General features: G+C 47.8%; 3 protein-coding genes across 4 annotated transcripts; 1 reads left to right on the forward strand and 2 right to left on the reverse strand.

Annotated features, from left to right (window-relative positions):
- Positions 1-303: 303 nt before the first annotated feature.
- Positions 304-5,987, reverse strand: mon1a (MON1 secretory trafficking family member A). The gene is made up of 7 exons (XM_034532719.1): positions 5,960-5,987; positions 5,598-5,825; positions 4,548-4,699; positions 2,577-2,936; positions 1,726-2,491; positions 1,411-1,558; positions 304-1,210 (listed from the first exon to the last, which is right to left on the reverse strand). Exons 3-7 carry the CDS (start codon positions 4,669-4,671, stop codon positions 1,070-1,072), a joined length of 1,539 nt encoding a protein of 512 aa, XP_034388610.1. The 5' UTR covers positions 4,672-4,699; positions 5,598-5,825; positions 5,960-5,987; the 3' UTR covers positions 304-1,069.
- traip (TRAF-interacting protein) lies at positions 5,743-10,130 on the forward strand. Its single transcript, XM_034532720.1, has 15 exons — positions 5,743-6,817; positions 6,892-6,949; positions 7,071-7,157; positions 7,339-7,378; positions 7,469-7,596; positions 7,687-7,781; positions 7,978-8,091; positions 8,216-8,303; positions 8,392-8,481; positions 8,568-8,656; positions 8,753-8,905; positions 9,015-9,060; positions 9,141-9,245; positions 9,342-9,392; positions 9,566-10,130. The coding sequence occupies exons 1-15, from the start codon at positions 6,720-6,722 to the stop codon at positions 9,671-9,673; spliced, it is 1,350 nt and encodes a 449-aa protein (XP_034388611.1). The 5' UTR covers positions 5,743-6,719; the 3' UTR covers positions 9,674-10,130.
- Positions 10,131-12,039: 1,909 nt separating this feature from the next.
- Positions 12,040-23,542, reverse strand: grm6b (glutamate receptor, metabotropic 6b). Of its 2 annotated transcripts, none has more exons than XM_034532718.1 (10): positions 22,991-23,542; positions 19,594-19,810; positions 18,654-18,789; positions 18,412-18,566; positions 17,935-18,075; positions 17,554-17,754; positions 16,667-16,806; positions 15,077-15,700; positions 14,675-14,986; positions 12,040-12,276 (listed from the first exon to the last, which is right to left on the reverse strand). In XM_034532718.1, the coding sequence occupies exons 1-10, from the start codon at positions 23,540-23,542 to the stop codon at positions 12,040-12,042; spliced, it is 2,715 nt and encodes a 904-aa protein (XP_034388609.1). The 2 variants fall into 2 exon arrangements, with proteins under 2 accessions (XP_034388609.1, XP_034388606.1); XM_034532715.1 differs by having other exon boundaries at positions 19,591-19,810.
- Positions 23,543-24,551: the final 1,009 nt, after the last annotated feature.

Consider the following 24,551-nt stretch of genomic DNA (forward strand, 5'->3'; position numbering starts at 1 on the left):
ACTCTATACCAGGTAATATTAGCCCAGTATCATCATAAGTGGTTGAAATAAGTGCTTTATATTATCCTAAATGTGCTCCACAAGCTGCAACATTGCTATGCTGCTCATGTGCTTAAAGCGCCAGTAATAATATTCCAATAATACATCTCTGAAAAGCACTACTACTTTGCTGCTAATACTTTAGTCTTGATTACTTGTATTAGAGTGTCTTAGCAGAGTACTGAAGTAACAGATATAAGCACTTCTTCCATCACTAACTAATACACCTGCTATTCATAGAAAGAAAACCCAAAAGTCGTGCTGTTCTTTTTTTCCCAGCGATTTATTGACATCTAGTTCTGGAGGTGTAATGCAGCCATAAACCTGCATTGCCACAATCCTATTTTGGCTTTGAACAATGACCGTTAGTGAGGGCGTGATTAGTGGAGGCAGATGTGGGAACGTGATCCCACCAGCAGACACAATACTTAGTAATACACATATTTTGATATTCCAAGTTAAATTAAAACATTGAAGCAACAAATGACAGCAGTAATCAGGTTACAGGCATTTTTCCGCAAAGAGGTAAAATGACAATTACAGTTATTGGTCGTCACGTAAAGATGCAGCACAACAGGAATGTGGAGAACTCGTATTTTAACGGCATGCGTTAGAACAAGAGGATACATTCTACTGCAGCTTCCAGTTGTTTTTTTTGGGATTCAAATGGGATTCTTGCTTTTTAAGAACCGAGGTGGGAGGGAAAAAACATTTAATAAAACAACGACAGCATCTTTCACAGTCTTAAGAGGTCCGTTACAGTAAAACAGAGAATCGCGAAACAAAAAAATGCAGAGAGCCCGTCGACGCCTCCGTTCATGCCGTCGCTTGCGTCATCGTCGACGCTGCTGCCGATGCCGTTATTCAAATTTCAAGTCATAAAAAAAGAGAGCCTGATAAAAAAAAAAAATGCGGCTTTAACTCGCCGTCATTGTGCGATCTACTTAAATTACAAATCCCTGAAACGACACCAGAGGAACCCGAAAGCAAGACAACTAAACTACTGCGCGGCCGGCGGCGGCGACGCCCTTCAGTACGTGAGAGGACTCAGGATGAAGAGGCGATCCTCCTCCTTCCGGATCCACTTCAGCAGTTTGGTGACAGCGGAGACGGCCGTGGCCTTGGTACCCAGCGGACTGAAGCAGAGGTAGAGCTCGAAGCCACTGGTCACCTGCAGGAGAGGAGGAGGCACAGCAGGTATTCTGAATGCGTATCGCAGTATTTTTTAAACGTATAAAATACTCGCCTTTTTAAAAAAAAATTTTAAAAATGCTACACTTGCACGCAAAAGTGCCAAACTCTAAAATGCACATGCATTCTGCTCCTCAGAATGGAGCGAAAGTAAAAGACAGTCCAGGCGTCTCTTCTCACCCATGCCAGCAGGTTTTCCGTTTCCCCACAGCGGTAGAAGTAGCGGAGGGGTCTGGTTGGATGATGCAAGCTGCTGTGGAGGTCCTGGTACAGTTCCATCAGCCTCTCGTGCTCCGCATCAGACTGGTACAATTCAGGGAACTCTGGACTGGAGGAAAAGAAATATGAGCATCTTTGTCAAGTGCAACACATGAAGGTTTTCTTTTTGCACCAAGAATTACAGGAAAGAAAAAAAAAACCTTCACGTTATTTGTGAAGCGTGTTCGAGGCACATGTTCCAACTCTGACACTTTTAAGGCCGGACTTCCTGCCCACCTGGTGTACAGCCCTGAGCTCTTTGATTTGTACAGGAAGTGCCTGAGCTCCGGGATGCCGACCTGCTCCACCGAATAGCTGGGGCATTTCAGGGCTTCCTTCAGGGCCTGGTAGGCGCTGCGCTTGCTCAGCCTCTCCAGGAACCGCCGCTTGCAGTCGGACATGTTAAAAAAGTCCTCCCGGTCGGTCGAGACCAGGATGAGGCAGAGCTGGGACGCGGGCTCCAGGTAAGAGATGTGAGCGTGGAAGAATCCCGCGGTGTTGAACTTCGGCAGGCAGATCGGCGACCAGCCTTCGCCATCTCGGAAGCACGAGGAGGAGCCGACGAGGTTGAAGACCAGGTGCAAGTCTATGTGGTGCAGGAACTGGTCCTTTTTCCTCACCAGGGTCACCAGGCGGTCGCCCGCCAGCAGGATGGAGAACACAAGGCTCTCGGATTTGGCGGCCTGCAGGCCCGACGACACCGCGTCCCTGGCGGAGCTGGCCAGAGGCAGGCAGGTGACGGCGCTGAGCAGCAGCCCCGGGTCTCGGTCCAGCCGGGTCAGCAGGTTGTCGGTGAGGTACTCGGAGCCGGCCAGCAGGCGGCGAAGGTCGAAGTTCTGCTTGTGCTGGAAGATGTGGTTGAGCTGGGTGAGGGTCAGCAGGCTGACGATCTGGTAGTAGATGTACTGCAGCTCCCGCAGCAGCTCCTTGTCGGTCTGAGAGGTCCGGGACACGCCCACCAGGACCAAGGGGCTCTTGGTGAGGAAAACCACCTTACAGCCGTCTGACACAAAAATGTTTGACACAGATTAAAACACAGTTTCACTGTACTTTTTTTTTTTGGCTAAGGAACCAAAGCAGATCCTGACCTGCGTGGATGGAACGAATGATGTTCTTCTCGGCCTCGACGAAGGACACGAGGGCCATCATCACCCCCGTGGTGTTGGACAGCGCCTCCTCCGTGCCGTAGCGGGTGTAGATTGGCTTTCCGGCCTCGCTCAGCACAAACACGTGTTTTCTGTGGCTCCTCCACGCCTCGCTGGACACGTCCTCCTCCTTGGTCCGACTCTCCGGTGGGACGTCGCTGTTTCGCTGCTCCTCTGCGCTGTTCTCTCCCACCAGCACCGCGAGCTCCGACGGGTCCAGTTCGGCCTCCCTCGGATCCTCGGCAGTCAGCAGATCCTCGAAAGACTGCGCGTGGACGAACATGGCGCTCTTCTGGCCGGCGCCTGTGTTGATGTAGGAATACATGAGTCAGTAGGGTGTGAAAGGAATACATAAGTGAGGAACAATAGAACAAGAAAGCCCATTTGGAGGCTGCCTTTGTTGTTGTTTTGCATCTGTCGGCCAAGCCCCGTTCAGGACTGACCAGTGGATGAGACTGGTTCCCATAGAAAAAGCTCAGGGAAGGGGCTTTTCTTTATTAGGTTAACCAGACAAACATTTGCCAAAATCAAACTCCTTTAACCTTAGAATCTTTCTCTTGTGAAAGTAAAAAAAAAATATTGTTTCAAATAACACTTCCAACCAAGAATAAGTCTCCTCTGTTGACCGAGTGCGGCGTCTTCGCAGTAAAAAAGGTGAGCTCTATACGAGCGTGTTCTCGAACACAGTGTTCGTTCTCAGGAGAACTCTCTCACTCCCTGCGGAGCTTCCTGAGCTTTTCTGTGGGAACCATTACGGGGCTAAAGTCAGCCAAAAGAGCTTCGGAAAAAAGCTGCCAAATGATACAAAGGAAGACTATGCTGTACAAATATGAGAAAAAGCTAACCACAAGGTAGTGGTAATTCTTATTTTACATCCAGAGTCCAGAAAAGAGCTCAATAACAGATGTTTTGTCAGAGCATCCACAGTAGGAGAAGTTCATAAACTCTGGTCCCAGCAATCTAATCCAGAGAAAAGGAAGAAGAAGAAGAAGAATAGGGGATAGAGGATATACGACAAGTCTGATAATGAGTCAGCGAGTTAACACAACAAAAATGTCCTGTTTATCTCCAGACTAGACTGGAAGAGCAAATCCAGGGGAAAAAAATGAACATCAGTCCTCAGATTTGGATTTGTTCAAGCTGGATGTGACACATGCAGTCATGCTTTCACCATGACACAAGTTAGGAGATTACTTTATTCTTATAGTTCTTATGAGAGGATATGGCAGTTCTTACACTGTTGGTATGGCAAGGTATTTTTGTGTCACATAATCTTATCTCGATTATTACTATTAGTACAATCTAGACTCACAGAGTCAACTGTCAATTTATAACTTGATGTTTATCACAAGAGTGTTCCCTAGCAAACGAGCGGGCAGATTGCAAAAGACAGATCATTGTGATCACATGATAAAATATAATTTGCAAAAACAGGATGTGCATTCTCATTCTGCGTTTCCAGTGTGTGTGTGTGTGTGTGTGTATGTGTGTGTATTACATAAGAATTACTGTGGTGTTTTATGCATGTCCTTTGCATGGAACCGAAATTCTGGCCGGATGCCAACAAGGAAATGATTATCAATGACACTTCAGAGTTAATACTTAGGATTCAAGAGAGCGGATCTCTACTTATCTATGGACTGATGCACGTCCAGCCCAACCAGAAACGGTGTACTGTAAACGTTACACTCGCATACATGCTGGGTTGTTTTTTTTGTAATATAATCCCGTTATGGGATGTGCCAAGAGATGGAACAACTGTCCAGACAGACCTGAGAGAACAAATGGCAGAAATAAAAAGGGAAACAATCCCATTGGTCGTGGCTAACGGCCGGGATGTACTAGTTGCTGCAACTAAAAGGCCACGTGTCACCGTCGGAGAGTAAACCTGTGCTGAACATGGCTCGGCCTCACCTGGCTCCGTCCCCTCCACCAGACCCGGTGTGGGGCTCTCCGCCCTCTCGGAGCGGAGGCGGTCGGCCGGAGCCAGAGTCGCATTCTCCCACAGCACAGTGGCCCTTTGGGCGTCTCCATCCATCACGGCTACTTATGGCGAGGACACGCGCCTGGTAGGAGAGAGGGAGAGGGAGGGAGAGAGAGAGAGAGAGAGAGAGAGAGAGCAACACACACCCACAGACAGACAGAGAGAGAGAGAGACAGAGCAACACACACATCCACAGACAGAGAGAGAGAGAAACACACACACACACACACACAGACAGAGAGAGAGACAGAGCAACACACACACCCACAGACAGACAGAGAGAGAGAGAAACACACACACACACAGACAGACAGACAAACAGAGAGAGAGACGGAGCAACACACACACCCACAGACAGACAGAGAGAAACACACACACACACACACACAGACAGAGAGAGAAACAGAGCAACACACACACACACACAGACAGACAGACAGACAGACAGAGCAACACACACACCCACAGACAGACAGAGAGAGAGAGAAACACACACACAGATGAGCGAGAGACACACACAGACAGACAGACAAACAGAGAGAGAGACGGAGCAACACACACACAGACAGACAGACAGAGAGAGAGAGCAACACACACACACACACACACACACACACACAGACAAACAGGTGAGGGTCATGGGATCAAAGGTCAACAGCAGCTTTGGGACTTCCGGTGTGATTGAAGACCGAGCTGGTTGCGATGTGCTATTGTTATGACGTTGTGGTGTGACAACAACAACAACAACAACAACAACAACAACAACAGTAGGAAGTGTAAATAAGATCATCGTGTTGACACTAGTTATATCTCTCGTTGTTCACGCCCTGCTGCTGATGGGTAACTCCTGCGGCTCCTTTGAAGTCTGTAGCCGTCCACAGTGTCTGCGGCTAGCTGCTTTTGGTTTCACTACAGCTTCTTTTTTTTATTTCTGACAAAGTGAACTCGAGACTCGTTTAATTTCTCCCAAATGATTTTACCTTTCATTTCCGCAGCCGTCCTCATTTGATCGTCCTGCGCCGTCGGTTCGCTCGTCAAGCTGCAACTTTCTCCGGCTAACAAGCAGCGACACGACCGGGGAAAGAAGTCACGCTACTTCTTCTTGCTCGTCACCGCGCACGGTGCCGCGCACGGTGCACCCGCTCACCGCCAACAGTCGGTTACGGAAGTAGGAATTGTGGGATATGAAGTTGACGTCCAGAGAGCCGCTGCGGAGCAGTAAACGGGCTCATTTGAGTCGAAAACAACAACAACAACAACACATTATTTTTAAATGTTTGTGTGCATCTGGTCGCTCGATGTTGCACATTAACGTGATGAATGTGCTGTTATGTAACGTTACCGTTAGTTTAATACGTGATCTTGATGGTGCATTTATGGCACGTAGGACACCAGAGAACTATGCGTGCGGATTTTAAGATGCTCGAAGTAGGAACAGAGACACTTGGTTTAAAAGGTTACTAAGCGTCAGTGAAAGTGATTTTTCTTTCTTCACATGTTTTCACCCGTGTGCTCCTCGGATGGAACACGCACATAATTTATATGGAGAAAAAAAGTGATAATTAGTGTATTTGTTAGGCCCTGATACCGTTTAACTTTTCTCAGCATCTCTGTTTACACTTAATTGTGTTGAACTACATCGCAAGGGGCTTCTTGAATACAATACAAAGGTTGTAGAATTATATTATATTAAATTTAACAATATATTAATTAATACGAGTAACACCTGAATGCAGCGTAAGGGGCGGGGCTTACGTTTGAACGTACCGCCGGGAAACGGGGACAGTCGTGATTGTGTTGGTGTTAGCTAGCTAAGAGTTCTGCCTGGTACGGTCCAGCTCGACTAAAGTATCACAGTCTGCGCATCTTTTGGGGATGCGCGAGCCCAAAAGGAAAGACTGCGCAGTAATTCCACGTCTTCCTCGTGTCGGTTCGCCCACTGACGACGAGGCAGCGTTTACCAGAGCTAGCTAGACGTTAGCTGACAGCAGCTAACAGCGCAGCTTTAGCAAAACAATTTCCGCACACGCGCACACAGTCATGGGCAGAGGTTAGCGGAATATACCGTTTGTACGTCAAGTAATACGGTTCTTTGGCGCAAGATGCCTATCCGAGCATATTGCACCATTTGCTCCGATTTCTTCGATCACTCCAGAGATGTCGCTGCCATCCACTGCGGACACACGTTCCACTATGAATGGTAATCTGACGGAGAGACTCCCAAATCTTCCGCTTCTGGCATCTTTATAAATGGCCTAATTGCTCTCTTCTCAGTCTCCTCCAGTGGTTCCATACGGCTCCGACAAAAACCTGTCCACAATGTAGAAAACAGGTACAGTACTCTGAAGACTGCACTTTACCTTACCGAAGAGAAGAAGGACGTATTTAAATACCGTTGTCTTCCCCCCCCCCCCCCCCCTCACACACACACACACACACACACACATGTGTAGGTCAGCACCAGACACATCATCAACAAGCTGTACTTTGACATTGGTGGAGAGGAGGAGGGGAGCACCAAGGACCCTGAAATATTGCAGGTACCAAACTTGGAGCATCTGTTGTGTGTGTGTGTGTGTGTGTGTGTTTTTAACAGATACATTACTTTGAGAGGATGAAAGGCCCTTTAATGTCTTGTACTTGATGGTCCTTGTCATGGCATCATTTTACATTTTAATTGAAAGTGTTTTTTTTGTGCTTGTGTTTTTACCCGAACTTTAGAACGACCTTGACCGAATGAAGGCGCTCTTAAGCTCCAAAGGTGAGAACGTGGACGTGTTGTGATGCTCGGTTATTGAAACGCGTCAAATGGAAAGCGATCCATCGCCCCGTCTGATCTTTTCATTTGTAGAGCGAGACTGGCGGGACAAGCAGAAGACGATGGACAGTTTGAAAGACATTGTGGACAAGCAGAAGAGAGACCTGGACGGCGTGCGGAAGGACATCATGGAAAAGGAGATGCTCTGTTCTACCCTCAGAGTAAGCCGCCTGTCCTCTATTGTTTCAACCCATTGTTTTTGTGTTTTAATACTGAGTCGTATTGTTCATCTGTTTGATTGTTCTTGACAGAAACAGATGACATACCTTGAGACGCAAAAGAATGAGACCCAGGCGGCCAAGGAGGAAGCCCGGAGACTGAGGACCAGAATGAAAACCTTTGAGAGGTATCTGCACTCGTACAAATACTTGTCATATTTGGGCTTTACGGTTGGGTCACACAATATGATCCACAATATTAGCTCTTCTGCACGCGTGGAACACAATGTTGACATTGCTCATTTTCACTCGGAACAATCCAACTGTCTTGTTTCGTTGTACGAGATCTCTCGCTGTGCACTCATACCGCTGGTTTGCCCCCAGCCTGGATGTGTTGTTGCAGGGCCAGAGAGCAGAGGTGGAGTCCATGATCACAGATATGGGCGTCAGCCAGGCGGCAGTGGAGCAGCTCTCCATCTACTGCATCTCGCTCAAAAAGTAAGGAGCCCAAGAGCTTCTTCAGTGTGACCGACACTACATCGTCTAGAGGTTCAGTCGACGCTCACCGTGCATGTATCTCCTGCCCCGCCCCCCCTTTTCCTTTTTTCTTTTTTTTTTAAAGAGAGTACGATAATCTAAAAGGAAGCCTGAAGTCTACGAATGACCTGTGTGAGAAGCTGAAGAGAGAAGTGCTCACCTCAAACAACAAGGTAACCACACAGGAAGCCATTCTTGAATGTGGAAACTCTCTAAATCAAAGCGTTTAAAATTTCTTTTTTTAATAAAAATCATTTTTAGTTGCACAAATCCACAGTGGAGGTGAATCGGACCAGAGAGGACATGACGTCTCTGCAGAACGATTTGGCCAGCGCCGACAAGGAGATCTCCGTAAGGCAACTCCACCAACATGTGCATTTGTTTCCAGCATCTGAGAGATGAACGTCCGTGACTCCTGCGTGCGTGTGTGTCCACAGAGTCTCAAGAAGAAAGTGGAGTTTCTTCAGAGGACTCTGAGCACCCCGACGCGGGCCAACGAAGCCCTCAGTCGGCTCGTCTTTGAAAGGTGCGTAAAAAACACGCAGCTACCGGACCGAAGTCTCTCAAGAAAACATGAACTCTCTGTGATCCGCTGATGAGAGTTCTGGACCCATCTGTTTAGCCCGGCCCCGATGGAGCTGAAGCAGCCTCGCCTCCACCAGCCCGCAGACAGCCAGGGCATCGACCTCAACATGACCTACGACGTCACCACGCCAGACGTGGCCAAGAGGCCGAAGCAGTGCCAATCCAAGAAGATGCGTCTTGATCCTCTGGCGTACGTTTTGTGTATTTCACTGCGAGCGTGTGTTCTGTTTGGATTGTGGAAGCTGCTGCTGTGTGAGCCGTGTGTTCATAATATATATGTGGTATACTTTATTTTTCAGGTTGCCTGTGTCCAAACACTGCGAGAAAAGTTCCTCTTTAAGCAAGGTAGCTTTGTAAATGGCACTCGTCAAGGTACCTTTTCAAATTATTGGCACACGTGTGACGTCGTGTTCTTCTTACCTCAGGCTCGAGAAGAGGACGGATCCCTGGATCCTTTTCTGAGGAACTCCCTCCTCTTCAGAAAGAAGACTTTCGGCAGCATGTTGGACCCTCAGAGGAAGCTTGGAGTTGTACGTACAACAATGTCCTGCACGTCAGGTCCAAGGTTTTAATGTTTAATTTGTTCTTTTTAGTGGTTTGTTGAAAGAAAACGTTTCTTGTTTCAGGTGAAAACTGGTTATGATGGTTTAGGAGGACGAACTAAATTCATCCAACCTGTATCCTCTTTTTAAATTCTGTCATGTGGATCGTATGTTGCAGCTAGTGAACAGATGCTCCCCTCAGGAGTTGGTAGAGGTCCAACCACGAAGTTTAAACGCATAACACGGGTGGTCATAAACACGACTAATGCGAACGTTGCATCATTCCTTAACCAAGTGCTCCGCTCCAGTCTCCGTTATCAGAGATTCGCCCGCTGATGAAAGCCAAAAGGAAAAATGTGAGCAGGCCCCAACCCAAGATTGCAACCTGCCTGACGATGGACAGCTTCCTGCAATAAACGGACGACCTCTCGGAGTGTGAGGTCGGGATGCACCACGTTGGTACCGCTCTGGCACACAGAAGCAGCCCGCCAGCGGTTCTGCTACTCGGCACCAAACTGGACTTTCCCGATCGAAAACTTTAATTAAAAACCAGCGACTGACCTCCAGCATGACAACGGATGCTGAACTTTTGAAGACTTCAACAAACCTGCTGTACATTTTTTTATTTTTTTTTGTGTGTGTGTGTTGACTTGAATGTGGAGACTGTGTCTCGACCAGCTTCACGTCGGAGCCTTTTGTTGTTATCTTGGTGTCTGTGTGTGTGAGACGACTTGTTTACTCAGAAAAATATGTATTTTTCGCACTTATTTAAAATTCACCCAACACCAACACGTGGATATACACACAATTTTGTTGTGTTTTACTGGTCCTGCTAGATGTAAATCAAATAATAAACAATCATTTTTTTATTAAGGATTGTGTGGGGTCTACAAACAATTCCCTCTTGACTGCTTTTATCCACAAACATTTCACTGAGGCGTGCTCTCCTGCAGGGGGCAGCATACCCTGTGTTCCCACATGAAGCTCAGCCCTGCACTGGGAGAGCTGCACCAGAGCAGAAGGAAATCTTTGAGGAAAACGTTATTTAAAAAGAAAATACCTTCAGTAAAACCTGAGTTGTACACTGAGATCAAGTAACAAAAAGTGCAAATCATATCCTGGCTGCTGTTAATTTTCTGAGTTACCTCATTGAATGAATTATGAAGTGAGAACTTCAAGTGGCGTAAAATCCAATGCAACAGACGACGGGACGCTTTCTTCAAAGGTTCCCGTGCATGAACGATATTGATGATATTTTTTTGACAAACAATACGGGGAAGTGCCAAACGTTGTTTATCACTAAAGAAGTAAAAGTACCACGTAGAACACAAGTATCCTGTTCATAATCACTGGTGTCCTGTATTGAAAACCGTCATTTTTATAATGGCATTCATTGAAATAAAACACGGTGTTGCTTTAGTGATTGTAAATGATATGACTCTGCTGGGAGTTATTAAAGTAAAGTGATTCCTTATTCCTCCGCGGGGGGGCCTCTATCAGAAATAGTAACATTTTTTAAAAGCCGGTTCCTTCCGGTGCAATCAGCAGAAATAGTCACGACAGCCCCGTACAAACAATATTTCAATGTACACATAAAAACACACAATCCATGCAGAGCTTTTAGAGCCAGTAAACAACTTCAAGGTCGCCATTTAAACTTAACTTCTTTGTTCTCCTAAACAGCATCCCTCTCTGAAAGGTCAAACTAGCACCTGCTTGTCAATCCGAGGTGGACATGTGGACGTGAAGGTCCTCCCAGTTCTCGTTGAAGCCGTCCATTGTAAGGGAGTTCATTTCTGTTTTCCTTGTGTGCCGCCCCCCCCCCTTCCAGGTCTAGTGTTCTGTGGGCCCCGGGAAGATTAGCGACGGCTAATGGGGATCCAGTTAATAAAAATAAATATAAGAGTACATCTGAGGTACCTAAATACGCGTGAAAAGACACAACATCCAAGAATGTCTTTGCTGGTCTTTCTATCCGGGGAAAGGAGGAAAAGGGGGGGGGGGGGGGGGGCAAATCCAGCCCAAACTAACGTAAATGGTGGTTTGCGATCAGCCGCCTCAGTGGGGCCTCGTGACCTCAGTGGGGCCAAGGTGACCTCAGTGGGGCCTCGTGACCTCAGTGGGGCCAAGGTGACCTCAGTGGGGCCTCGTGACCTCAGTGGGGCCAAGGTGACCTCAGTGGGGCCAAGGTGACCTCAGTGGGGCCAAGGTGACCTCAGTGGGGCCTCGTGACCTCAGTGGGGCCAAGGTGACCTCAGTGGGGCCAAGGTGACCGCAGTGGGGCCTCGTGACCTCAGTGGGGCCTTGTGACCTCAGTGGGGCCTCGTGACCTCAGTGGGGCCTTGTGACCTCAGTGGGGCCTCGTGACCTCAGTGGGGCCAAGGTGACCTCAGTGGGGCCTCGTGACCTCAGTGGGGCCAAGGTGACCTCAGTGGGGCCTCGTGACCTCAGTGGGGCCAAGGTGACCGCAGTGGGGCCTTGTGACCTCAGTGGGGCCTTGTGACCTCAGTGGGGCCTTGTGACCTCAGTGGGGCCTCGTGACCTCAGTGGGGCCAAGGTGACCTCAGTGGGGCCTCGTGACCTCAGTGGGGCCTTGTGACCTCAGTGGGGCCTCGTGACCTCAGTGGGGCCTCGTGACCTCAGTGGGGCCTTGTGACCTCAGTGGGGCCTCGTGACCTCAGTGGGGCCAAGGTGACCTCAGTGGGGCCTCGTGACCTCAGTGGGGCCTCGTGACCTCAGTGTGGCCTCGTGACCTCAGAACACGCCTCCCGCTCCGTTGGTTTCACTGCGATCGGTCCGGCTCGATCTTGGAGCCGTTCTGTTTGTCGTTGGACTTCTGGGACAGGTGCGTGGACACGGTGGCCGCCTGCGCCACGGCCTTGAAGCTGCGCTTCCTCTTCTGGACGTTCTGCTCCGGGTGGCAGATGATGACGTAGACCTTGGGGATGTAGAGCATGCCCAGGGATACGGTGGCGCTCAGGCTCATGGACACCGTGAGCGTGGTGGTCTGGATGAACATCTGCAACAGAGAGTCGGGCAGGTCAGAAAAGATCTACACACACATACACACACCTGGGATCACAGAATCAATGCATTTCGTCTCATTTCTTCGGGAATCATTCAGTATCCGCTTGTGTGAACTTAATAATCGATTATATCCTCTTGCACAGGTTCAAGGAAATACACGATGTCATCTGGAAGCTGGTCACAGTGCGGTCTTTATAATGTTCATCTCAAAGCACAGCTCGCACTGTCTTTTCCCCGATGAATGATTTAGGATCTGGGGTATGCAGTCAGGAAAGGAGGCTCTGTTTACGGCCTTTACTTTGACCTCGTCGTCTCCCCACTGCGGTCCCCCTCTTTCCCCAACAGTAATAATGAGAAGTAACGTCTCCTTGGATCGTCCGCCGATAAATTATGAACTCATTATTCAAGCAAACTGTACAAGGCATGAATAAATCAAGACGCATGTGCCATAAATAAGATATACCCGCGCCATAAATAAATCATAAAGTGTACACTATCTTCCGCAGCGGCAGAAACATCCTGGTTTCTCGCAGGCCTGATGTCAGTACGGCTCTGTGGGGCTTTTCAATCGGTGCCTCTCGGCGACCTCTCTCTCCGTTTTGGTGAAAGGAGCCCGTTGTGATTGCGTTCCCGAGGCGAGACCGGCCCAAAGCGAGAACCGGCCCGAGGCGAGAACCGGCCCGAGGCGAGACCCGGCCCGAGGCGAGACCGGCCCGAGGCGAGAACCGGCCCGAGGCGAGACCGGCCCGAGGCGAGAACCGGCCCGAAGCGAGACCCGGCCCGAGGCGAGAACCGGCCCGAAGCGAGACCCGGCCCGAGGCGAGACCGGCCCGAGGCGAGAACCGGCCCGAAGCGAGACCCGGCCCGAGGCGAGAACCGGCCCGAAGCGAGACCCGGCCCGAAGCGAGACCGGCCCGAGGCGAGACCCGGCCCGAGGCGAGACCGGCCCGAAGCGAGACCGGCCCGAGGCGAGACCGGCCCGAGGCGAGACCGGCCCGCTGGGAAACGGTCGCTCCGTATGTAAAATACAGACGTCGAGCAGGTGACCCGACTCCTCCCACACGAGGCCACGCACAACACAGCCTCTACTTCCCCGAGCCAGACAAAAGTAAGCAGTCTATATTTAGCTCCTTTTTTTTTTCCTTTCTAAAGTGATGATTAATTGAACCCGATGGCTGGATTGGTCTGCGAGGAGGGTCCCTGCCTTCCCTCGGCTCATCTGACCTCCTTTCTTTCCCTCGCTTCCTTTTTTCTTAATTCACTTCATCCCCATTCGGAGGAGGTGAAAAGACTGAAAGCACCTTCGGGCTTTAATTGTTTCGGCCTGACTGATTCATAATGCTGCTCTCTATTAGTCAAAGCGCGTCTCTCATTTTCAAATATACCCCCCAAACAGCAGAAATCGCTGAATTAAACTCCAGCGGAGGCCTGTGAGTGCAGCAGCCAGCGAATGCAACATGACAGGCAACACGCTCAGATTTCACCCTGAACATCGGAGGGATTCATTTACTCTCTTAAGTATTAGTGCGCGTTGTGGTGCAGTTGCATAATTCAAATTCAAATTTAAATTATTGAGAATAATGTGAAGGAGACGCGCGGTCGGGGATTAATAAAGTGCTTCTTCTTAAATGACTGTAACAAAAATGAATGTACTGTTATTAATTTGATGATTAATTGTGTAGCGAAATGAGGGACTAAACTTGACAAAAGAATCTATTAACCGATCAATTAATAGATTATACCACACATTTAACAGGTGTGTCGTTGGTAATTGCACATTATGGCAGAATTAATGACAATTCATTTCTACCGGCTTTAAAGTTGTTTAGGCAGTCGCGCGTGGTAAAACTTTGAGGTGATGAAAAACTTAATTGAAGTCATTTAAAAAAGGGAATCTTTTTTTCCCCCCACAATTTTTTGACATTTTATAAGAGCAGAGAATGAAGTCACAGATTAGGAGTTGTTCCTCTCTTCTCGATTCATAGATTCATAAATCACGCTCGCGGTCTAGATGGAGAAGGTCTTGTTTTCATGCAGCGGTTGCTGCAGACACACAAAAGCAATAATATTCCCCCCCCCCAAAAAAAAATACTCCATTACACGTAAATATGCCCCATTTACTGATTTTACCGAAGTATCGATTTAAATGATCATTTGTAAAAGTGTTTTTGACATTATGGCATAATTATGACTGATGCAGTCGTGTGTAAGCAACACGTTTTAGCGGTTTGAGCTCATTTGAACTGCCTTGTTCAGTCCGTAAAAAGACTCTTCAAGGTCACGTCATGGTAGTCTCCCTCCAGAGACTGCAGAGCGGCATCACAACGTACTCGAGTAAAGTGCACGTGCATCCCAGGAGGAGTGGACTATAAACGCGTTAAATGGCCCACCTTCTCCGTGGACTGCGCCGTGCCGAAGAAGATGGGCACGAAGGCCAGCCAGATGATGCAGGTGGTGTACATGGTGAAGCCGATGGGCTTGGCCTCGTTGAAGGTCTCGGGAACTCCTCTGCTCTTGATGGCGTACACCGTGCAGGTGATCATCAGTACGAAACTGTAGCTCAGACAGAAGATGAGCGACAGGTCGGACATGTCGCACTTGAGGACCCCGCGAGCGAACTCCGGGTTCGGGGGCTTCTGCTCCTCGTAGTCGATGATGGTGTGGGGGGGCATCACGCCGAACCAGATGAACACCCCGAGTATCTGCGGAGAGAGGAGCGCGAGTCAGAGTGCTGCAAAGAATCGAGGCGGTGTGTGTGTGTGTGTGTGTGAAAGAAGCCTCCCCACGCACACCTGCATCGAGATGAGTATAAAGGTGATGATCAGCTGGGAGGTGGGACTGATGAATTTCGGGGGCGTGACCGCGACCTTGCCCTGCTCGAAGATGCGGTAGATCCGGTTGGTCTTGGTGAGCATGGCGGAGTAGCTGATGCACATGCCGAGCCCCAGCAGCAGCCTGCGGAAGGCGCACACGGGCACGCTGGGCTCGGCTATCATGAGGAAGGTGATGAGGTAGATGAGGAAGATGCCCGTCAGCAACACGTAGCTGAGCTCCCGGCCGGAGGCCCGCACGATGGGCGTGTCGTTGAAGCGGATGAAGGTGACGATGCACCCGCTGGTGGCCAGGATGCCCAGGATGGCCAGGAAGACGGGGATGATGGCCCAGGGAGAGCTCCACTCCAGCTTGATGATGGGCGTCGACCGGCAGCCCGTGCGGTTCTTCAGGGGCCTCATGTCGAAGGGGCACATGTCGCAGGAGAACTCGTCCAGCAGGTACTGGTAGCCGTCGCAGAACTCGCAGTGCCAGCAGCAGGGAACGCCCTTCACCATCTTTTTCCTCTCGCCGGACTCGCAAGGGAAACTGCACACCGACTCCGGGACCTTGCGGTCGCCACCGGACCACTGCATCTCCTCCGGCTAGGATGGACAAACACAAAAACATCGTCTTAATTTGTCTGACATTGTCAAATGTGAATATATATATATATATTTTAAACACACTCTGATTGGGCACGTCTAGGTCGTCCTCAACTCATTTTAGAAATTGGATTTTGTTTTGCCCACCTGAGCAGCTTCACGGTCCATATTCCCAAATGGCTGCTGTCAAAAGATTTGTACACTATCGTCTGATGTGATATAAAACGGCTCTATGTATTTTTATTTCGTAGCATTGCACACAGTTATGCTGCCTCTCTCTCTCTTTTTTCCAACATTGTTAAGGATGCCACAGTCTTGTTTTAATAAAAGTTCTCAGCGGATAAAAGCAAGCAGGGACGTGCAGAACGGCCTTAGAACGTGAGAACAGTGTCTGCCCAAGGAACCGCAAAGAGAACCGGGGACGTGAATTCACTCTGAATAAGTCGATATTTCGGTCAAATGTGCTTCATTGCTGAGAGTTAGCTGAGAAGATCCGTGCGACTGTCATGTCTGTATGCTAACTACGCAGCTAGAGCCAGCATCTGCTTTGCTTTGCTTAGCTCAGCTTAGCTTAGCGTAGCTTAGCTTAGTTTAGCTCAGCTTAGTTTAGCGTAGCTTATCTTAGCTTATTTTAGCTTAGCTTAGTCTAGTTTAGCATAAAGACCGGAAACAAGGAAACCCGCGAGCCTTATCCTTGCTGATTCAAGGATGCTACGGCTCCTGGCCAGGAAACAGTCTGGCACGTGACCCTCAGTAAAAAAAGAAAACACGACGTGACGTCTTTACACTTCTTCTTCTAGTTCGTGAGCTTCACATGTGCTGATAGGCAGATTTAGTTATCTTTGAGCTCTTTAGTTTTCCTCATCTCAGAAGCCAACCGGCCGCTGAATCAACAGCTGCGGACGCGAGAGCGGTGTGAGTCTTTCTCAACGTGTCCATATCTTTTAGCAGAAGTGTCGTATTTACATTGAGGCGAAGGTGGTTCGTCCATTGGCCGATGACCTTGTAGCCCGGGTTGCTGACATTAGACAGCTGGTACTGGAAGATGTCGTAGCGACCGGGAGCGTCTCCGTTCTCGTTGAACATCACTCCCGTTCCCGCGCTGCCTGTTGGATGGAGGCAAAGAGTTTTAATGATCGGGGTTGAAAAAGCATATTGGTGCGTCGAAGGCGACGAGGAATTGCAGCTTATCTAAGCTGGAGACCCCCCCCCCCACCCCACCCCACACCCCTCCGCCCCCCTCCATCTTAAGTGGCCCGAGAAAAACACGCCGTTGAATACAGCTTGTGTTTTCTTTCTTCAGTCCTGTGCAGTCATGTGGAAGCTGAATGCTCTTTAGTGGAGGCTCTCCTCCACGGGTCCAGTCTCTCAGTGCACTCTGCTCCCGATTGAATGTTCCTCTCGGGTCCCCGGAGGCGCTCGATCAGAACGTCTTCCACCCGAGCCAAGGCCATCCAGCAGTAAATAGGATGCTCTCACAGAACACTTTTCTTTATCCAGACTGTGACTTCTTTTTTTAATGAAAGACGAGGATGAAAGGGGAGAGTTGTGTATAGGAAAGAGAGAGGAGGGGGTGGTGCTTTGAGGAAATGTGCAGTGTACAGTAGCTCGGTACATTAGTAGAAACATCTCAAGGCTTCTGACTTCCAGTTAACCTCCATCCTACTCGTTTTCTTTTTCAAATGCGCTTCTTTTCAAACCCGCGGTGACGTGGAGCGGCAGTTCGAAAGCAAAAAAGTTTTTGCAGATCTCACTTTCGGGTTTTCTCTCGTCCAAGTTTGATGAAAGAGATGAATTCTAAGTCATCGTCGCACATCGCACAATGACAGGAGATCGATTGGTGGAGAGCTCACCGTTGAAGCTGACGGAGCGAATGTATTGGAGCAGCATCTCTCCTTCCACGGGGTCCATCTTCTCGCAGACCCCCATGTAGCCCGGGCACAGGTCCAGGTGCATGCTGTGGAGCGCGTGGGCCATGGCGTACACGGCGTCGATCACGAACTGCACCTTGCCCTCCTGCTCGTACTGAGAGTGGTGGCTGATTCTTTCATCGCCTGAATATGAATGAATACGACAAAAATGCTCACAGAAATAGTGAAAAGACAAAAAACAGAACTGAGATACATATCTGACGTTTCATTTATTTAAGACGTGTCTGCAGCCTGCTCACCAAAGTGTCTTTGAGTACCTTGAAAAGCGTTATATGAATATAAATGCATTGTTATTATTATTACCTGTACATTTCCTTCTCCCGAGGTCGTACTTTATGCCCGGGCGGGTCAGTTTGCACTTGAAGTCGTCCTCCCAGAATTCTGCAAACCAGATGTTCCTTCTGTTGTTTTCGAGAGATCTCGAAGTGAAGTACTGGTCGAACCCTGAATCGGTTGGCAAAAGCACACTTTTGTTTAATGCTTCAATAGAAATGTCACGCAGGCTTTGAAACCACAGCGATTGATACCGATAATAACACGGTGCTGAAATAGAGCGAGTAAAATCCAATTTTCTCTAGCACGATGAAATATGGCTTTGACTCAATTTACAGTTTTCTGCGACGGTAGAAATATCAGCAGCGGACTTATCGAACATCAATAATTTCCGTCATTTGTTGTGTCGGCATTAGACCCATCTGTCAATGTCAAATGTGGCAATTCACATTGCATCCAGTCGGTCAGAGTCAGATTTCCTATTTCGATTGAATGCATTTGCCCCACCGTCAATAGAGGCTCTTTTGGGCAGGATGGTGACCGCGCCCTCGGCCACATCCTCCTGGTCTTGAATGGGGGAGTTCTTGGCCCCCCAACTGTCGGAGCCGACGAACAGGAAGTGGCCCGTGAGGTTGGCCGTTTTGGCGGTCTGCAGCACCCGTCTGAAGGAGAACAGATCATGGAAATACATCAAAAATGATCGTTAAAAAAAAAAACAGCAGCGTCATTTCCCCGTGAACTTCACTCACTTGATGTCGTCCTCGTTGGCAAAGATGATGACCCCCCGGGCATTCGAGGTCTCCATCAGCCTCTTGATGATCTTCTCAAACTCCCCTGGCCGGGGCTCCCTGGGGATCTTTATGGACTGGGCAATGCACAGCCCACCTGCGTCAGGGGGGGATTGGACATGCGTTGGCGTCGTTGTACATTGAGGTTTTCTCCCCTCACCGCCCAGTTAATTGGTTATGTTTAGAATATTAAGAATTCATATCACAGCCGATGTCCCAATGTCTAAATAACTAGGTGTGGAATATTAATCGAATGTGTTAAAAACAAATAAATATTACAAAACTAAGAGTTTACAGAATCTTTAGCAGCTTTGAGACGATGCTAACGATGCTAATGCTAACATGAAGATGTTCGGCGCGTATAATGCTGCTAGTATCATTCATTTTAATTGGCACTAAACACAAAGTACATATGATGCGATGGGAACGTTAATTTTGAAGGAATTTGGTCTAAAACGGTCAATTAAATGTTCACCGAATGATGGTGTCAAAAGTCTGGAGGAACATGAAGGTCTGGAGGAACATGAAGGTCTGGAGGAACATGAAGGTCTGAAGGGAACATGAAGGTCTGAGCCAAAGGGATGGCAGTTCATCAAATACTAAATAAAGACAATATTATTAACTTCATGATGGCACTAGGGAAAGGTCATTAGGTGTCATCCTCTGGGGACCACGAATGTCTGTACACAAGTTAATGTGTAATGATTTGAAGCCATCATTTGAGCTTTTAAACATCATGTGAGCCTTTAAACCCAGATGAGGCGGTGACTTCTGTTTGCCCTGTTAGTTCGAGGTTTCCTATTAAAAGGATTTTTGTTTCCTATTTTAGTCTTTTAATGAGGAAGAACAACACGGCTTGATGTATGAGTAATCCCTCATCGTCACAGCACAGAAACACGACCTGCTTCTCTGGATATCTGGAGGAAGGCGTCCACGCCGCTCTCTCCGTAGTTGCCCTCGGAGGCCAGCGTGGAGACGTAGTTCCAGCCCATGGCTTTGACGATGTCCACCATCGCCTGGGCCTGGTAGGAGTCAGGAGGCACCACGCGGGAGAAGAACTCGTAGCGGGTCTTGTCGCTCAGCTCCGGGGCGGTGGAGGCGTAGCTGATCTGGGGGATCTGAGACACGGAGACGGGTCAGCGATGACGAAAGGGGTCGGGGTCAAGGGGCAAAGACATCGGGCCATTATGTGATCAAAAAGAATGACGAGAAGAAGCAGTGAACCATAGCAGAGGATGATGCACTACTTAACCTTAACGGTGTCAAAATGGAGGCCTTCCACATTAATACTAACGCGTTTTAGTGCATTAAAAATCCCCAAATTGGACTATCGCAGAGAGCGATCATCTCTGCAACAGCCCGTGTTCTCGGTAATTCTCAGAACTTCACAGCGGCCGCTGGTCTGTGCCGAGGATACGGACGACGTCACAGTGAAATACAGATGGTCGCGACCACATCTGTAAAAAGCATTTGTTTTCGAGAGAGAGAGAGAAACATTTTTTTTAAAAAGGATGAGAAGATTAATTTACTGGTGTGCTACTTCTTTAATGACATAGTTTTAACGTCGACAGTTTATCTCAACCCCGACCCTGCTAATGCCGGTCCCCCAGCGTGGCTTAGCGTAGGGCCCTCTGGAGGGGACGAGGAGAGAAAAGGTAGACACAAGGGGGTAGTGAAGGAGAGCGGACCGAGAGAACCATTTCACAGATTATCTGGAAGGATTATAGGGGTTTTAGTCAAATTACGTTAAGCACAGAGGGAGAGACAGAGATCAAGAGACTAGAAAAAGGTTAGCGTTTCTCAGCTTTAAGCCATACAATATATTTAATTCTGATGGCCACGTTGCAGCCTCAGTTTCGGTGCTGTGTGCGTCAACGCTGTCGTACTTGTCAATCTCTTATTTACGCTTATTACGCTTTCTCCAAAGAAAATGAAAAGAAAACGCCGTTTCACGAGCTCTTTAAGTGACGCGAGTGTGCAGAGGAGGCGAGGGCGATTCAATTGTTTGAGTTACAAAATTTCTAGCGAACAAGACGTAATCCAAATGAAGCCCACAGAGGCGTCTGCACCGATTCGCTGTCAATGAGCCCAATCAGGAACGCACGATACTCCTTCTCACTGACCTCATGGCCTGAATATGCTTTACTACTAAATACTAAACAGAAGTACAAGATGAATATGTTACGCAGGATTGGTTTTGGTCTGTGAGTTAGAGAATGATCCATGGTTTATTCCAATAAAAATAAAAAAAAGTGCTCTTAAATTGAATAGATGGATAAAGTTGTCCTTTTGTAATTATTATTGCTTTGAAACAGATTAATTGAGGTTTCTGTCTCTGATGATTCTGGTTATGACATATGAGACGATACTGAATAAAATGCATCATTATAAAAAGAGGTCAAACTAAAAACTAAAACATTTTTATTAGGTTAATATATAGCTCATTTCTTTAAGGATTGTTTTACTATGATATGTCAAAAATAGTGAACATAGAATAGTTTTTAAAATAGTTTTCACATTGCTCTTTTTGGGGTTAATTGGTTCAAAACCCAAAGATGTTCGACTTACACAAAAAAGAGAGAAAATCAATAAACCCTCAATTTTAAAATGCTGGAATAGTCAATTAATAATCTGTTGATCGATTTAACATCTCCATGTAAGTTAATGTATTAAAGGAGTGAATCTACTCTGGGCTTCTACTGTACATCCGGTTATTTAACGAGGTGAATCGTGAATAAAATACAAATTGATAGGATACACACATCTTTAAATTATACATTGTAATATATAAAATGCAGTTTTCATTCGTAGCAACAAAAAGAAAAAGAATAAATAAAAGGCAAGACAAAACAGCATTAGTGAAGGACGCTCAGAGCAGATGTTCAATGCATAGAAAGAAGCGTCCGCGGCGTGGAGAGCGCCACAAATGGACAGCGGGAGGAAACCGCTCAACTAAATCTGCTCCACGACGTCCGGGCGTTGCTGTCATCCCGCTGCCCCGATGCTCTATTTTCAGCCCTTCAGGGTCCTGAGCTGCTGAGAGGGGCTTAGTGGAGGGTGGGATCTATAATTCTGTAGTTAACATCTGCCCCGTATGAAAGCTGCCCTTCCTTGGCTCTCACATCAGCATCCTCGCCTTAAAGAATGCAGTAACATGTTCACTTCTAACTTCTTCTTCTTTTCTCTCTTTTTGGCCAATCTGAACCCAGATCAGTGCTTATTTTGGAGACGTTTGGAGATTTCTGTCGGGCTATGCCACTAAATCGATGAGAACATGACATAATGTGGGATTTACACCGCTTCAATGTCCCATGGACGCTAATTGTAATCAATCATCAAAGGTCAATCATCTGTAAAAAAAAAAAACCGACAACAACAACAATGAACACATAACAGGGATTAGCCCGCGGAGGCATGACAATGGATTCAAAAATCATGTGACGTGTAGTAGAGGCTCATTCAAATGATTATGACCGTGATACATGTGCTGAATGCGTCTCTATACCGCAGCCATGTGCACTGTAATCAATCAGGATATCCAAATGAGAAGATGTTATTGGATGTGAGGAGGTTTGTGAAGTTCACGAGTGACGCGCGATTAAAAATCAAACTTGAATGATGAGATTCATCATCTGAGAATGACTAAAATGCTTAAATGAGTGGGCCCGCCGTGCGCTCCACGTACATCTGAACTAGATCAGCCGTGAGCTAACGCAACGGAGCGAGCACGGATATGCACGTTCATTAAATCAGGATAATCAGCTAGTTTGAGCCATAATTCGACATTAAAAAGCGGACCGCGTGGGAGGTTTTGCTTCTCGGGTCACTGATGTCGTGAGAAGAGTCGCAAAACTAAACACGCCAGCAAACAACAGAAAAGGTGACGGCCGATAGTTCTCGGTTTAAAGTCATCGACTGACAGTTTTAGGTTTGTGGCCCCCTGAAATGACACAATGCTACTTAGTGACCCCGAATCACTTATTTCACTTTAAAATAAAAAAGATTTATAGAATTTCTGAAGCGGTAGGAAACACACGGAGAGAGAGGAGGTTTCAACCAACAGGACCCCCCAGGAATTAGAGAAAACTAAGTTTTTAATTCAAACTATTTTTTTCTAACCCCTCGTTAACCTTTAGACTCGAGTGGGAGATCTGACCCCCGGGCTGGATGCACGTTTTCTTCTCCTTTGAATAGATGAAGAAGAGAAGTCAATGGCGTTCACCTGGATCGATCCCATCTGCTTACTTACTGAAAAGAGGAGACTCTCTATATATTCGTCCCCTTTCAGAGAGACTCACCGAAAACAACCGGAGCACGTTGGCCACCATGATGGACACCGAGCTGCCCGACGCCCCGATCACGCCCACCACCCTCTCCGGTTTGGGGAGGATGGGAGGCTCTCCGTTGGAGCAGCGCACATCGGAGGTGTCTTTCTGGATGAGGGCCTGGACGAAGGTGAGCGACTGCTCCAGGGCGTAGGTGTCCCTGGAGCAGGTGTCCAGGATCCGGGCCCCCAGAGTGATGTTAGGCAGCAGGTCCGGGTCGCTGTTGATCTGGTCCAAGGCGTACAGCAAGGCCTCCAGTCGATGGATCCCCTTTTCTCTCTTGATCTCCCCGCAGGGCACGCCGGCGGGGCCCCGGGAGTGAACGGGGAACAGCCCGCCTACGAAGAAGTCCCCCTCGATTTTGATGGACTGAGGCTGGGTGCCCGGCTGGGCGCCCGGCTGGGCCCAGGAGCCCGGGCCAGCAGCACCCACCAGCAGCGCCCACGCCAGCCGAAGCCATGTTTGGTATCTGAAAGGCGGCGTGAGCGAGCGGCGCCGGAGGGATGAGCGGGCCTCTGATGTCATGATGAGGACCGGCAGAGGTACTGACAGCGCCGGGCCACTCCCTCTACCTTTGACACCTGAGGGCGGTCAGAGAGGTCCGGTTATCATCTCAAATGCTATTGTCCTTCACCTGCGTGTGTCTGGTCTGTCACCAGTGAAACTAATGTTTGTGATTTAAAAACCTGCCATTTATTCATATGTTTTTCTTTTTTTTTGTCATTTTGCATGTGACGTTCTTGGAGAAATGTTTTTATTAATTTTTTTACATTGCATGTAAATACTGAAAAGGCTCCGTATCAGGTTAAAAATGAAATGCAAAGAGCCCAATAGAAGATTTCCTGACATTTATTGACACACTTTCTGTCGAAATCTGTTTTGATGTGTTTAAGCCACGCTAACAAAAAAACTAAATATAAGCTTAATACTGCTAAAAAAAATGTTTTTAAGATTTGAGCATTCAGGAGTGAATACCTTTTATCACAGAGAGCTAACAGCCGATGATGGAAAACACTGAATTTTGCAAAACAAAAAAATGTGCATTTAATGCCCCAAAAGTTGGAGCGGGTTTAATTTTATCTGCATGACGCTCATCAACACAGTAAACATCTGGGCTAAAAGTGTTAAACTTATTTAATGTTGCAAGGCAGAATTTGAACAATTGCATTATTGGGAGTAACTAAATTTTAAATCCAAATGTCTTAATATGAATTACACCTAAATAGTATCAGCGTGCATGCTCTATTCAAATTGCAATACATACATATATTCATACTTATATTTATGACGCTGAATATTTCTATATTCTTTTCTGTACGGCACTCTCAAGTTGGATGAATGGAAAAGAGAAGATTGTCAAAATAAGAGCACAATGTGCATAAATGACGCTGCAGACAATTCTTCCCTTAGTAGAGACTTCTCTTCATGCTCTTCTTACCCCATTCCCCATTGACCAGTCTGGGTCTGATCCATCACATGAGCGCCCTCCAAGCGGGCCTCCATCCACGGTCCCCGAAATGGGATTAAATACCTA

The sequence above is a fragment of the Cyclopterus lumpus genome, chromosome 5, assembly GCF_009769545.1.
Source record: "Cyclopterus lumpus isolate fCycLum1 chromosome 5, fCycLum1.pri, whole genome shotgun sequence".
Lineage (NCBI taxonomy): Eukaryota > Metazoa > Chordata > Actinopteri > Perciformes > Cyclopteridae > Cyclopterus > Cyclopterus lumpus.

What these genes read in the sequence shown, in the direction of transcription:
- mon1a (XM_034532719.1), bottom strand. Translation starts at nt 4,671, where the DNA reads ATGGATGGAGACGCCCAAAGGGCCACTGTGCTGTGGGAGAATGCGACT. An exon ending in AGCTCAGGGCTGTACACCAG is followed by an intron (nt 1,559 to 1,725) that starts GTGGGCAGGAAG and finishes CTTTTCCTCCAG; the next exon opens with TCCAGAGTTCCCTGAATTGT. An exon ending in CGGAAAACCTGCTGGCATGG is followed by an intron (nt 1,211 to 1,410) that starts GTGAGAAGAGAC and finishes CCTCTCCTGCAG; the next exon opens with GTGACCAGTGGCTTCGAGCT.
- traip (XM_034532720.1), top strand. Translation starts at nt 6,720, where the DNA reads ATGCCTATCCGAGCATATTGCACCATTTGCTCCGATTTCTTCGATCAC. An exon ending in GGCGCTCTTAAGCTCCAAAG is followed by an intron (nt 7,379 to 7,468) that starts GTGAGAACGTGG and finishes TTTCATTTGTAG; the next exon opens with AGCGAGACTGGCGGGACAAG. An exon ending in TACTGCATCTCGCTCAAAAA is followed by an intron (nt 8,092 to 8,215) that starts GTAAGGAGCCCA and finishes TTTTTTTTAAAG; the next exon opens with AGAGTACGATAATCTAAAAG.
- grm6b (XM_034532715.1), bottom strand. Translation starts at nt 23,542, where the DNA reads ATGACATCAGAGGCCCGCTCATCCCTCCGGCGCCGCTCGCTCACGCCG. An exon ending in ACGTGCTCCGGTTGTTTTCG is followed by an intron (nt 19,811 to 22,990) that starts GTGAGTCTCTCT and finishes TCCGTGTCTCAG; the next exon opens with ATCCCCCAGATCAGCTACGC. An exon ending in CGGGAGAAGGAAATGTACAG is followed by an intron (nt 17,755 to 17,934) that starts GTAATAATAATA and finishes ATTCATATTCAG; the next exon opens with GCGATGAAAGAATCAGCCAC.